We start from the raw sequence: 15,142 nt of genomic DNA on the forward strand, positions 1-15,142 counted from the left end.
TACCTGAACAAGCAGAGTATTTTCGGCTACAAAATTCTGTCTTCTTGTGAACCTAAAGATTAGGAATCTGGTGAAGACCTCAGGTGTGATGCTTCCACAAAACAGTGTCTTTTACACCCACCTCCACAGAAAGCTTCCAAAGTAATAGATGTAAGAAGCAATCCCACCTTTTTGACACTGATGGCAACAGCTTCTTTTTGACTGTAATCATCCACAGTAAGGTCACTTCCAAATTTGTACTCTGGATGAGCTTCTTCTTCCTGGTCAGCTGCACAGAAAAGAAAAAGGATCAGTGCAAAAAACACAGCAACTGCTGGCTTTGTGTGAGCCATGAAACAAATGGCAGGGTTTTTTTTAAAAACAGAAATAAAATCCCGGGTATTAGATTTCCAAGCATTAGTAGCAAATTACAGCTAAGGCCTGAGATTCTTACAGCTCTGACATGGTTAGTAAGAGAAATTTTATTTACTTTTTTATTTTATTTTTGAAGGAATCAGTAATTTGCTTAGCAAAAGTCTAAAAAAAACCCAATAGGCTTGGGGAAATAACAAGAAATGAAGACAGAGTTCTCTAAATAAAGACGTAAAAAGTTGCTGGTGTCCAGGCTTCTCACGTGCATTGTTAGAGTCTCCTTATGTGCCCCTACTATAGGGAATCATTTTCATTTGCTTTTAAAGTGATTTTACCGTTAGAACCCAGTGTACTCAAAGAAGCTAAAAAGGCCTCTTACAAACACATAACCATTAATCACATTATTCATATGGAATTAAACAATAATTTTAGAAAATACTTATTTGAGCCTCTTGGTAGTCTAGCACATAATTAATAACACAGCACAGTAAGAACGCTATTAGAAATAAGATTCTAACGGAAATCAGCCTGCAAAACAACAGAATCTCCTCTGTGCTCCTTGATCACCTGAAGAAAGATACTGAGAGGCCTCTCCAAAAAATTGTTGTACTTCAGTCTTTTTTAGCATTGCAAGGACAGATACCAAGATTTGGATCACAAAGAATATCTTTCACGAGGACCTCTACTGACTGCAACAGCAGTGGCTTTGTGCTAGTAAAAAAGAAAAAAAAAAGAAAAAAAAATCAAGGAGAGGACCAAGGGGTAGGCTAAAGCTGGGATGTTCCGTATGACATAGGTCACAGGCCAGTACCTTGGTTCAGACACTTGCAGGCAATGCATGATTTACCTCTTCTGAAGGTGGACATTTAAAACAGACAAGGTGAATCACACCCTAGAGATGTCTATTTTTCTCGGTTGGCCATAAACACATTCCACATCACTGGCTCAGATCTAGATGTTTACACTGAAGGTATCTGAAGTTTGGCAAGAAAAATCCTATCCCTCATTTTAGCCTTATAAAGTATAATGCAATAATCCAATCTGATGTTGACACAAGTATTAAAAATAGGGACAAAAATCTGTTTTCAAAGCAAAGATCACAGCTTCCCAGTCTCTCATACACACACACATGTACACACAGTGAAAATCTGACTTGGTTGCTGCTCCAATATGGCTTCTGAACAGTAAGTAGAAGTTAGAATTACCACTAGCACCACCACCTGAGCTCACGTTCCTACCACAGCCTGCCACAGAGCCAGTAGCAGCTGTGGTATGTATCTGAGATGAGATGGTAAGGCTGGAGGTCTGTATAAGTGGTCCTGCACTGAGCTCAGACTTAATGCTGCTGCCACAGACTGCGGGCATGTGGATCATGTGCGTACTAGCTGCTCATGCCGGCCTACTGATTTACCACAGGCAATGTATGAGAGCCCTTCGCTATGAAATCCTCACCACTTTCTATTTCTTCTTCATTATCATCTTCTAGGATATTTACAGGAGCAGCAGTTTCCCCAGCCTCCATCATCTTTTTCAGAGCATCAAGCTGTTCTGTTAATAAGAAAAATAAAAACAAATTAGTCATGACATGAACACTTTGTAGAAATACATGAGAACAATCATAAATGATTCTCTGATCCCAAGAGCTACTTTTATTTAATGAGTTCTCTAAGTTTTCAGTTAGCAATAAAATCTTACAGCGTAAGAGCATCATTAGACATACACTGTTGTTAGATCTGAAAAGTGGTCAGTAAGGGCTCACTGGAGTTAAGAAAAATATTTCCATAGACTTCAAAGGTCTTTGGAGCAAGCATATTACTTCTTCAAAGAATAAACAGACAGCTCTCTCTTTGGTGCTTGATCTATGCAAATGGAAGCAAAGTGCTTGGATTTTCAGTTGTGTTCCCATGTGCATTTCAGTTAGCCAGTATGAACACAGTCATGTATGACTGAAGTCAGTGGAAGGTCTGCATGCTTAGCTTTGAATGGAGAAGGACCAAGGTTTATCACTACAGCCATACTGGAAACTAATATAGCAAGACTATTATTACTGAAAGAAAAGAAATATCAGAACTGGCAACAATAGCAAGAAGAACAATTTGAAATTCCATTTCATTTTATGCTTATCCTGGAAAAACACAGCAATGCAAACATACCAGTGTAGGCAGAATTTACAAGAGATTCTATCTGTGTTATATTTTAGCTCAACCAGCAATCTGATAGAAGTCCCAGGATTACATTTCTAAGTCTATCTATGCCTATGCTACATGCTGATATCAAGGCTTAGACTCTGGCACTCATATGAAACACAAGGGCAAATAAAGTGGCATTTCCATATAATTCATATTCTTCCAACACTAAAGTACAAGCAATTTGGAAACTTTAGTAACAAAGTCTATTTGTATCTATCTGGACTTTTGTTTAATTTAATACTTGACAAGCTTTACTTACTTTTTTCTACTTCAGGTTTCAGCCTTTTATTCTTTATGAGAATCTTTCTTTTGAGGTCATTAGGAGAAGGTAAGGCTTTACCTGGATCAAGCTGTAAAATAATTTAAAGAAAAGGCTTAGTAACAGTATTTGTCCTCTTTGTATCCCTATTTGGGATTTTGACTTTAGGACAGCAATGGTAAGGGGCAGTGAACAAGCAGTGCCACCTCAGGCACAACCGTGAGAGGCAGTGTAACTGCAGTTATATTGTCTCCTCTGCTTCTTCCCTATCCCATGGGAAAGCTGTGCTCAGGGTAAATGTTGCTGGCTGAAGCCATTGGTCTCCAGCCTATGCCATCCTCAGCTGCACTGGTCAAAACATCTCCCCCTCTCTCCTGCCTAGCAGTGGGCATGGATGTGACCTGCAACTCTTCATCAGAGGACCTCCTACTTTCCCTCTCTCCCTGTGGTTCACACGCAGTCCAAGTCACAGTTTAGCCCATTATCATTTGATCTCTAAATAAGTCACCTTTTATGGTCCCTTCAAGCTGTAATAACGCGAGTGAAGCAGCCCACACATACTTACAGAGCAGAAATGGGCTGGCACTGGTGAATGGAAAACTACCCAGTCCTTAGCTAGATAATGAGCGCTATTTTTGCCAGTAGGGCTACAGGGTCACATCTTCAGTATTTGTGAAAGGCAAATGGCAAGTTTCACATACACAAGAGAGTACTACTAAAAGGTTTGTTCCAGCTTTGGGAAGGAGAAAAAATATTATTGAGAAGAGAAAAAGTACAAAATCCTCTGATTTAAGTCCCATCACATCATTGAGGCTAAGAAACAGAGATTTGGGTACAGTAATTAGCACCCTCTCCACCTCAGGCTTGCTAAGAATATTATGCAGGGAGTTGCTGGTATAATGGACTGTGTTTTCCAGTGAACCATAAGTGATACAGGAGTAGAGGATATTTCCAGGATTAGTAAAAATTCTTAGAAGAAATATTCAGATATTCTTATCCTTAAATCCAACTCTGAGCTACGCAGAAGCAGCATGCTAGATGAAGAAACAAAAGAACAAAGCACCACGACTTGAAACCAAATAAAAGCAGCAGAGGTGACAAATAACAACCCAGCAAAAAAACCCCAAATCAACCCAACCCAACCTCACAAGAATGGGTGCAAACCTCCTTGCAGGAGGGTAATGATTATCCACAACCACCAGGCTAGCTCAGTCATGGGAGTTTCAGCATGTTTGATGAAGATAAAACACAATTGTCCTTTGGGTTGTAATTCCACTAGATGTCAGTGCCGCAGAGCTCATTTATCCCCAGGCTTCCAGGATGCCAGTCTGCATCCCAAAGCACAGGGCATAGCTGGATGCCCATTTGGACAAATATTTGCTTTTACTTAAAACCAAATCTGCTTCAGCCAGTGCCATGTCTCACTTAAGTCTGCCCTCTTCAGTCAGTCAAGGTATCAGAAACCACACACTCATAAAATACATGTTTCCAGCTCCTCCTGCCATCTCTGCAACATTTGCTTTGTGAGCAGCTGGGGACTGAATTCACCCATAAGGAGGAATGGACACAAAATGCAGAAGTCTCAGTAGTGCTACAGAGCACAGGCAGCTGAGGCTTAATACTGTGCCCTGAGGTAGCAGCATGGCAGCCTTTGGCCAGCTCTATTTTAGGCTTCCCTGAAAGCTGCTGGAAGCTGTCATTTGTGAGGAATGTGGCAAGATGCTACACACATCACAGGGGAACACTTCAGATTTAGTTCTCTGGGATGCACTTTTCAGGGCATATTCACCGAGCCTTGTGCGTTGCTGTCCCTGCAACATGCAAGGAAAGCCAAGAAAAGCACAGCTCTAGAGATGACAACGCCAGGAGGCCCCTTTGCAGGGGTCACATGGACAGGAGCTGAAAGGTAAGGCAGAGTCCTCTTCGCCATGGTCCCCTGCAGCACTAAAGAGCATTGGGCAGCTGCTGGCAGACAGTGAGCACGTTGCTCAGGAGAGTAAGGAAGGTCTGGAGGAGTAGCTGCAAGCACTGGGTAACAAGCTATTAAAGTCTCAAATATTGTATTTGTGAAGGAGTGGCTGTTATTATCTCCTGCCATGCAGGAGGGTGAAGTGCATGCAGATTACAGTGCAATTGATAGTCCAAATGAGACTGCAGGGGACTCTTGGTGCTTAATTTAATTCTTAATGCAGTAGTAGGGGCCACCTAGACTGCAGGACCTGATCTGGAGCATGAAGCATGCAAAGTGCAGCTGAAAGAAGAGACCATGCAATTTATAATAACTAGCTTTCAACAGTGACTGGCAATTTCAGAGTTATGTATGACCTGCAAATACAATGTATGTGGTGTATTTTATGTAGGTGCTGATATTACGTCACACATCAAGGGGATGGATTTCCCCAGGCTGCTCGCCAGAGCCCTGTACAGAAGAGATTAAACAAATCAGATAAGGACAAGGTTGTACCAAAAAGCGTAGTCACCCAAAATCACTAGTCATTTTTGAAAGCACAGGAATGGCAGTGAACAGCACTATAGGTGATATGATCCCACTTTATCACCTCTTTTAAATACAGCTAATAAAAAAAAAAAAAGATTGGCAGAATATAACATACTGGATGTGTTTCTAGAGGCTGCTTCAACAGGAGATCTCCAAAAAGATCTTCACAGTATTTTGACATCTTATACTGTTGATATTTGCTGGAAAAGATGATGTTGGTTAATTTTTAAATATAAAAAAGAAATCACTCAGCAAAACAGAATAATATTAAGTAATGTAGATATCCCAAATTATATACTGCCCACTTTCTCTCAACTGAGAAGTATTACTTTACTGTAATTAAACTGCCAATAAAAGTCTATTATCTGACATAGATGAATTTAGTAAGACCAAAAAAGTAGATTAACTGAATCCCACAAAACTAATGGAACATCCAAATATACTTCACAGCTTTACCACAGATAAAAATATTGCCATTATTTAGCTAGATAAAGATTGACTAGTATATTACAGTCTCTTCCAAGTGATATTCAGTATACCTGCATATCCCTACACAGTTTACAAATACACTCAAATTACAGTATGTTTGAGCTATATCATCCCCCTCTCATACATCGCACTAAAAAAAAAAAAGGGCACTAGATACCTGCAGTGATTTTCAAATGAAAGAATGACAGGATACTCTGATGTAACAAATGCTGTTTCCTTAATGGCTTGAATTACATCCTTTAAAATTCAATAATAGGATTCAAATTAGAACAGATCAAATTACAATCATAATGAAATAGATTTTTTTTGTTCTCCACCCTGAGAAACAGAGAGCTGAGTCTCAAATGAAGTGAGCCAAGTGAAGCCAGAACTAGAACAAACAGTATGCTCATTCTTCCCTGTTTCCCCGCAACAACCCAGACTCAGCGCCCAACAGGTGCCTCACAGCACCTGCAGCAGTGATGGCAGCTTCACCCAGAACCCATCAATGCTACCCCTGGACCTGCTGCCATCTTCTCTTGCCAGGGAGAATTTCTACTCCCACAATAACTCCTGCACATTTAGGCTGTTTCCACAGCTAAGGAACTTCTCAAACAATGGAGAAAATATTTATTCTGTGGTGCAAAGAGCCACAGGATGTGAAAATATGGGGCAAAAGAAGCAAGCCTGCTTCCTGCAGTTTCTGTGGAAAGGCAGACATAACACAAGGACATATGATGCGAGTCAGAAATGAGCCCTAAGATCTGGGGACGAGAAACTGTGCCTATGCGAGTTGTTAGTCTATCACAAGGGAGCAGTGTCTGGGTGCTGAGGAGGGGAGGGTGCCCTGCATGGATTTTTGTCCAGGGGTTCTACTGGGGCTTACTGCCAGGTGCAGAGGTCAGGCATTTACCTTGAAAAGGATATCTGTACACATTGCTTTTCCATGTGTTATTATTGGTTCTTGATCTTCACCTTTGCCATCCCAACAGTCCAGCTCGACACACCTAAAGACCCAAGAAAAATGACGTCAGCTTCCTTAGTGTTTCAGTACAGGCGAGCTACTCGAGACAAGTTCTGCACAGTGATGTTCAGAGCAGTAAGTTACAAAGCAGTTTTGGGCATTACACAATTCCTTTTAAGCTGCACATGTGTAACTTCAGACTGCTTTTATAACTTCGGGTATATTACCTTAAATATACTATGTGTGGGTCAATATATTTACACCTGAACAATAATGTTTTTAGCACTCTTCTAATTTATTCTCTTACCCAGTTAACAGTGACACATTCCAGTACGTTAAGAAATTAAGCAGGAGATCATAAACTGATTCTCATTTACATATAAACGTCTTAATTACAAAGCAGAAAATCCTCTGAAATTCTTCAGTTGTCATTTTGAGATCAAACTTCTGTTGTCTTTCTCACAACCTGTCTCCTGACATCAATTTCTACATTCCACTGCCTTTCAATATTTTTTCTGAGAAAAATAGTATCTTAAATATGTATATTTTCATTTACCACACTAATATATTTATATATTCAAATATGCAATATATCACCACCAAAGTATATTATGTAGGTTTAAAATATTAGATCCACAAATATTAAAGGCTGTTATCTCCTGCTTCCAACCTGCATCCAGCCAAAAGCACTTGTCTGTACATCTCCACCGAAGACTTGCCACCAAACTGCCTGCCTGTTAAATATGTATTGTGAGAGGAACTGATGAAATAATGAGCCAAAGGATGGTCCATTTCTTGATATAATTCCAAACGGTCTAGGAAAACTGGGGCATTTTCATCTGACATCAAGTATCTGCAAAACCCATCACTTGATATGACACCTAGGGGGAAGAAGAAAGCATGGCAAATTACTACTGGAAATTTATAGTGGCCAGGAATCAAACTGTCTCAGAGAGCAGGAACCCTAGCACAAAAGCTATGTTTACACAGGCTTCTACAAGCAAACAGAAGCTCTCCCCTTCCAATGCTCCAAGCTGACGAGCAACTGTGTCCCTGTTGAAAAGTCTGCCACTGTGTTCCCACATAACAAAAGAAAAAAATCAGGTGCCCACCGAGCTCAATATCCTGTGTCCAACACTCACCATAGTAGACCTAAGGCATCAAGAGGATGTAAAGAAGGCAAATAAGTAGTGACATCTCCTCAGAGTACTCCCAACAATTTTGAGCTCTGGGACTTTGTGAGCCAGAAGTTGTGAGCTTGCATGTACCAGTCTCCTACGGTACTTTTCTCCCCTCTTTCGTATTTAGTCCTACCCTGACTGTGCTACATCGCTGTTAATCAGCTTGCAGCATGTGCAGAGATTGTTCTCTGCTGACAAAAACAAGTGGAGGTGTACCCGAAAACGTTTGCATGTGTTCAATTGTGAAGCATCAGGAAAATTTAAGATACCTTCAAGTTTACTGTCTGAAATACAGGTCTATTCCTTCATAATGAAAAGCAAGCCATTTTCTACAATGAACATGGGACGTACGGTAATTCAGAGGACAGAGTTCGTAACACTTTTCTCTTATTTCTATGCTGTTATATGCTTCATAAAGTATAAAAAAAAATATAAATCAAGGGATAAATTTTAATGAAAACAAGGTAAGAATAATCAGTACTGCAATATCAGTTTTAAAGTGGCCAAGACTGTAAAATGATCTGGGGTAGGGAAGGAGGGATTACTCACAAGGAGTCACTGCAGAGAATAGTTGCCACTAATTTGGAGATTGCTTTCCCTAAAGTCATGTATGAACACTATTGTTAAGGCTGCAGCAGTCTTATTTTTATTTTGTTTAAGACAACTTTTCTCCTATACAGAGAATTCCAGTAATCCTGCTTTTCATTCTTCTCCTAGCTTTCTGAAAAACTCCTCTACTGGAGCTTAAATTTTCTGTGCTTGGTGTCAGCCAGAGGTGAACTGTTCTGGAAAGTCTTATTCAAATCCTCTCAGCTGATTCTGACTTTTGGAAGAAGGGGGAAAAAAAAGGGGCGAAAAGGAATTTTCAACTTTACGAATGTTTTTATTTTGTTGATCACTGAGAACTTAAAAGCAGCAGCACAAAATATCTCGGATGATACGCACTTCTAGTGCATCATCTAGTGGAAAAAAGTCACAGCTGAGCAGGCGTTCTAGACAAACAATGGCTGAGACTTCAGTAGCAGAGCTCTGTGTGCTCAACAGACCAGCCTTTGTATTTTTGACATGCACAGACCAGGTGGAAGAATTTGCTTTTGTAGTGTTCCTGAGCAGACTCTGGTTACTAAACTGCACAGCATTAACTTGTTCAGACTTTCTGTTACTGAAACATAGCTGAGGAAGAGTCAGTTGCTTATTGCTACTGCCTTGTTGTACATCAGCCTTGTTTCTTAAACGACATGATTTAGCAAAAAAAGGCATTGAGCTTAATTATTTGTGCTCAACAGCAAAGTTATATCTAAGAAGAAGGGGAAAGAGACTGCAAAGAACCACCACTGCTGAGATAAATTCTTGCCTTCTTTACATGCTAAGGCTAAACATGTTATTATATGATAGCGCCTCCCTATCCTATTGATTGCATTGGGATAAAATCCGCATCAGTGAATATGATCAATGGAGGAACACCGTAAGAGGACACTGCTTCTGTTGTTACTCTCCATAACCCTATCCCTGCAGAAGGTTTACCACATTTATTTAAAACCTGTTAGAAATATAAATCAAAAAAAGAAGCTAAATAATTAGCCAAGATTCAATTATTGGCTAAAAGAATAAGCCAATATCATTCCCTTGCTACAGCTTGGTGCTTAGAAAATCCTCTTCTTTGCGAACTACTGAATATTGTTTTCCAGTTTTAGACTAATATCCACCTTCATAAAACACGTTTTTACATCTTCCAGCCTAAACAGGTGGCAGCTGTATTAGTACACCTTCCTCATTTTGGAAAATATGTAAAATACACTGGCATCAAGAGGAATCACAGATGAATGCCTTCAAAGAAAAAATAAAAAAGGATAGAGTTGACTAAAATCAAGTAATTAATATTTGGAGAATTCTGCTTCATGTAGAGGGGAAGAGAAATAAGTTACACTGCTTGTGAGTGGAAAATCCTCATAACATTTATAAATGACTCCTAGACAAGAGAAATATCTCCCTCTCTCCCGGGTGATTCCTGGAAAGTCCATGTTTTCTCACAGAACTAAAAGAACGATCTATTAACCCAGTGTACAACACAGTGTCTGGAGTAGCATATACAGTACAAGCTCTTCCTCTAGCGGTTTGGTCAAAAGAACTAAAGTACTATAAGGAATGGTGAAAGCTACATATCCAGCTACAGAAGTTTATAGACTGAGGAAGACAACTGTAAACTCTTCCCAACCGCTGGCCCAAAGAAAGTGAAAGGGGCAGGCGTTTCTGTGGAAGGCATTGCTGGTGTCAACACTTGTGATCATAAAGCAACATAAAGGCACGCAGGGAACCCAACAAGGCTGCAGCACTGAGCGAGAGCTGCCTCGGGCTTTACTGAAGCAGTTTAAGATATTGCCTCTTTCTGTTGTCTGCTTTGCACATCCTTCATCAGCAGGGGCAGCACTAGTGGATGTGTAAAAGCTATTCAGCTTTTCCAGTGCTAGCTTGATTCACTAGGCATTTAGGCTAATGTAAGTGGCTTCCTGTTAAGGATGCCTGAAGGCCTATGGGCTTTGCAAGGCTGCAGTCTCCTCTGCATGCTACCATGACAGTTAACTTCCAGCAAAAGGGCAGGGAGGACAGATGGGGATAGCAACATTTTTAATTTCTGCAGTTGATCCCAACACAGCTATTTCAGCAGAATGAATAAGAACTGGGAGCCAAGTTCAACTCCTGACACCTCCAACACCCACAGCAGCCTAGGACATGAGCAGTCCAAGAATGGCTTGGAGACACTTCCTGCAATCTTTTTGCTCAGACAGAACATTTTCCAATGTACCCACGTAAAATACCCTATTCTAAGCTAGGCTGCTGTCCTCAGGCGCTATACAGATTATATTATAAGAAGGTGGATGCATATCCAATGGTGCACATGGTAATTTATTTTTTTTATTTTTACACAATACCCATACAGCTTTGTAGTCTCTCTGAGACTACCTTGGCCAGAGCCACATGCACGTTGCCTTGTTGCCAGAAGGAGTGTCCATGTTGTTGCCCATTTACTCAATCCTAGACTCTCTCATTTTGTACCAGAACGGCTGTCTTTGTACCCACACTGTAACCTGGATCCGGGAAATAATCCTTCTAAAAAATCACTGTGTTTGAGGGGGAGATATTTTTCAGCCGATCAGTTTCCTGATCCAGTTCACTGTGTGGCCTCACAAGTGCTTGCCCCCTGACCACAAGGACTGTAAGCTCCCTTTTAAACGTTTGGATGCTTCGGAACAAATTCCCCAAATGCCTAAAACCAGTGAATACTGAATTCCCTCCCACATTTACCTTTACTCTTCAAGTCTTCATCTGGCTCATATGTCTCAATTATCTGCATTGCTCTTTTTGTGTCATAAAAGGGAAATAAAATTTCATTGAGCCGAGGATCTCGTTGATGCTAAAGTTAGAAAACAATGGAATTCAGCAAAACAATATAGTGCATAGCTATCATCCAAGAGCATTTCATTACTGCAGATGAGAAAGAAAGAAGTGGACATTTTAAAAAAAAAAAAAAAAAAGAGCCCTAAAACTTACAGACTATTCAACAGCAACTTTAGCTTTAGACAGAAAACGACCCTTATCTTTCATAAGAAACCTAAGAAACCTAGGCAATTTGATTATAAAAATATTTTAAAAGAGCAATCCAGTGCAATCATATAACTAGTCTTACTCTTGCTTGTTCATGAAAATAATGACTGCACGTGGTATACGTGCAAATGAAATGTTGAAAATAAATAAATAGCTAAATCTCTCTTCTTTGTAAATTCTCTCTCTTCCTAATCTTTTTTGTAGGTCATGTAAACTGACTGACTTGACTGATGGCACTGTAATCACCTCTGCAAAAATCCTTCAGCAATATCTACAGCTAAAGTAAAAATTAAAAGTAAAATAAAGCTATACTATAAATACAGAATTTGAAACCCGAGTTTAGAAATATGCAACTACTGATGATTATTTTATTTGTGAATCGTGGAAACATTGTGTTATTAACTATTCAAAAAACAATGTAGGTTCTTAGAAGAAATATGCATAACTTAAAAGAGCTTCACAGTATCGTCTCTTCAATTCACAGCAATTTACAATATTAGGATTTCATAATGTATGTAATATTTAGATACAATTTAGCAGTGATTTCTAATACACTAATAAAACTCAAAGTTTTTAAGTTTTCACTTAATAGTGTGCTACGTAACTTTTGTTTTTCTCCATGCTGGATTAGAGCTGCACACTGTGTGCCTGATTCTCCATTAAAAGAAAATTAAAAACAGAATTGAACGGAGTAGTGGCATGTAAGCAGATGCAATAAAACAAAGAAATAAATGACTGTGAAAACACTCTTTTACCCCAGTAGGTGCACAGTTTTCAAGCTTTAGTTTAAGCAGAATTCAGAAATGTAACAGGCCACCCCCACATTGGTGATCAATAATTTGGAGTGGACAGGATGGTGTTGATATGGCTTGGCACAGCACTGTCAGCATTTGCTGTAATTCCTTATCTATAAACTTTTTGACATTTTTTCATGAAAAAAGCAATATCCAATCAAAAACAAGCACTTGATCTCTTTTCTTACAATCAAAGATTGGTGCACGTGCTTAATTAATTCCAAGAAATTACAACAAATGCCAATTTAATCATGCAATTAAGGAGGGATCTTTCAAGTAATGCTACTGACAGTCTGCAGCATCAAAAATACAGCAGTTTCATTCACTACAGATCAGTTGTCTGGATATCTAAGTAAAACTCAGATGAAATATGATATGAGAGCAGATGAATGCAGGACATAACTTGCTAAGCAGCACATAACATGCAACACTGGCATGCAACAGTACAGTTTACTGTGACAAATGACAAGCTTTATACCATTAGTGACAATACACCACTTCAAAAAATTGTAAGAAATAGTAGGGAAGGTTCTTAACTCAAGAAAAGTGCTCTTCCCCACTCTCTTTCTTCTACAGTTAGTCATAAGCAAACAGAAGAAAATAAATGGGATAAAACAAAAAGTCTCCTCTTGAGAAAGAGTCCCAGAGTTATCAGAAGGAGCTAAGAGCAAAATATTCTTCTTGTAGCAATGATTATCGCTAATTACCAATTTTCCATTTGAACAAAAGCAGGTCTTTACGTTTACTTAGTTTAAAAAATAAAGCAAAATTGACAACTGATGAAGTTTTACTTAAAAAAAGGAAGAATGCTTACTAGTGTCTCTTGGGGAAACGTTCTGCACTACTGAGCTTTTTGGAACAGGAAAGTTGTAACACAAAAGCTGACCAAAACAAAAAGCATGAAGTTTCATCTAGAAAGACAACATGCTCCAGGACTAATTGTGTATGCCCAACAAAGTTGCATTTGATTGTTCTAGTTACCATATTACACAGGAGACCCTTACACTAGACATTCTTAACCATATGAGGGTGAACCATCTAAAAGCATGGGGAGAAAGAATGCCTGCATGGTTCTGCAAAGAGAGGTAATTTAGCCTCCCCAACTTGACCTCCAGTCTCCTCTTTGAGTGGATACAAACTGAGATGCACAGCAGTTAATAATCTGCCAGAACCAATTCTGCCTCTTGAATTTGTCCTGTGCAGCAGTAAGAAGGGTGTCCTTTTGTGGAGATGAAAAACAGGAAGATAGAAAAAGCAAGCGAGCGAGTAAGAAGGAGGAAGGAAGAGCGAGCAGGTGAGTAGAAAGGAGGGAAGGAGGAAGAGCAAGGATGTGGGAAAGATGGGGGCAGTGGGAAAGAGGGGGATAGAAAAGGATCTCCTCATACCTCCTTCCCAGGAGGAAGGATGAGTCCTGGTCAGACTACCGAATTTCCATTTTGACAGTCACTTGGCTTATTAATTTATTGCTGCAAATGAATGGCAGGAGCAAATCTCAATAGTAGTGATTTCAGTTCTTTTGCTACTACATTTTCTTTTTTCAAAATCTGACTTTAAAAAAAGACAACCTAGACAAAATACTCTGTGCCTGACAATAATTACATTTCTAAAAACTTCCCAGAAGCTTTAATACTGATACACAATTAAATCAGCTGTCAGCCAGCAGCATTTAAAAGTCAAATAAAGACAGCAGTTTGGAAAAACTCCAGGAAAGCAGCTCACTCTCCACTCATACCCAGTAACGTATCCTCACACTCCTTTAAAAACCCATAACACTTAGAGCTTCTGCAGCATGCCTTGGAGGTTACTGAACTCAAAATAATTTAGGTTAAAGACTCTCACGAAGAATGGCTCTGCCAAGTAACTCCTCTCTGCTAAATAATGATAATAATCTTTTTATATTTTCCAGCATTAAACACCACTGCTAATTACAGTGTTGGCCAGCTGTCAAGGGGACAAAAATGATCACTTCAGGAGGGAGATTCTGGGTCATTTGTGCCTTTCAAATCATGACCAAAACTTTAAACTCTATTTGGAGACCAAAAGACCTCCAGCACAGAGCCAAAGGCATTAGTTTCAGTCATCAGAATGACTGTCGTACTCTATAAACTACTAGACTAATTTTTCCCAGCTCTGGTCACCAACTAAAGGGCCAACTACAAGATTTCCAATTGCAAAATGTGTTGTGTCGATAAGAATGAAGCCAACAAGATGCATCTTTCTCCAATACTGCCCATAAAATAAAGCTTCTAATTATGTAAAAAGAACTGCTAAAACAATACAAAACTGAGAGCACAACAATTCAATTTTAATTTTTTTATCAGTTACTGGAGATAGCCGGGAAGTTCTTACAATTGCTGGCAGCTCTTCTTCAGAAGTTTGGGCTTCAAGGAAGCACACTTTAAACTAAAACAATTACAGAGATCAATTTTTAAAAAATGATAAAACAGTAGTTTACTGAAAAATGAGGATTTACACTAAAAAAAAATCAGAAGCTAATATGGTTCAAGGTGGGGACAGGGCTGTGTGCTTCAAGCAGTGAAGTGTGTATCTATCACTACAAGTGAATTGGGGGGCTGAGGTACTTTAAGGGGATAATTTATAATTTAAATCACAACATTATCCATTCTCTCTTCAATGCAGGAGCAAAAATGACATGCCTTAACTATGACCCCAGTCCTGCAAACATTTAGACACTGAACTTTGTAAATGGCTGTGACAAAAGAACATCTCACAGTAGTAAGATTAAGCGTGTGCTCCAATTTGCTAATAGAGAGAACTGTGTGGATACGAACTAAGGCCCCAGGTATGTAACCATTAGCCCTGAAGATGTTGATCT

General features: G+C 39.4%; 1 protein-coding gene across 3 annotated transcripts in view; it reads right to left on the reverse strand.

The window, feature by feature from the left end:
- The window catches only part of PLCB4 (phospholipase C, beta 4), a 92,054-nt gene that overhangs the window by 52,271 nt on the left and 24,641 nt on the right, over positions 1 to 15,142 (reverse strand). For all 3 annotated transcript variants that reach the window (XM_009586756.1, XM_009586771.1, XM_009586764.1), the window contains exons 10-17: positions 11,213 to 11,321; positions 7,399 to 7,609; positions 6,678 to 6,771; positions 5,943 to 6,022; positions 5,412 to 5,496; positions 2,800 to 2,890; positions 1,804 to 1,899; positions 168 to 268 (exon numbers count right to left, since the gene is read on the reverse strand). In XM_009586756.1, coding sequence (XP_009585051.1) covers positions 168 to 268; positions 1,804 to 1,899; positions 2,800 to 2,890; positions 5,412 to 5,496; positions 5,943 to 6,022; positions 6,678 to 6,771; positions 7,399 to 7,609; positions 11,213 to 11,321 — 867 coding nt within the window. The remainder of the gene's footprint in view (positions 1 to 167; positions 269 to 1,803; positions 1,900 to 2,799; positions 2,891 to 5,411; positions 5,497 to 5,942; positions 6,023 to 6,677; positions 6,772 to 7,398; positions 7,610 to 11,212; positions 11,322 to 15,142) is intronic.

This window comes from Fulmarus glacialis, unplaced genomic scaffold (assembly GCF_000690835.1).
Source record: "Fulmarus glacialis isolate BGI_N327 unplaced genomic scaffold, ASM69083v1 scaffold18000, whole genome shotgun sequence".
NCBI lineage: Eukaryota > Metazoa > Chordata > Aves > Procellariiformes > Procellariidae > Fulmarus > Fulmarus glacialis.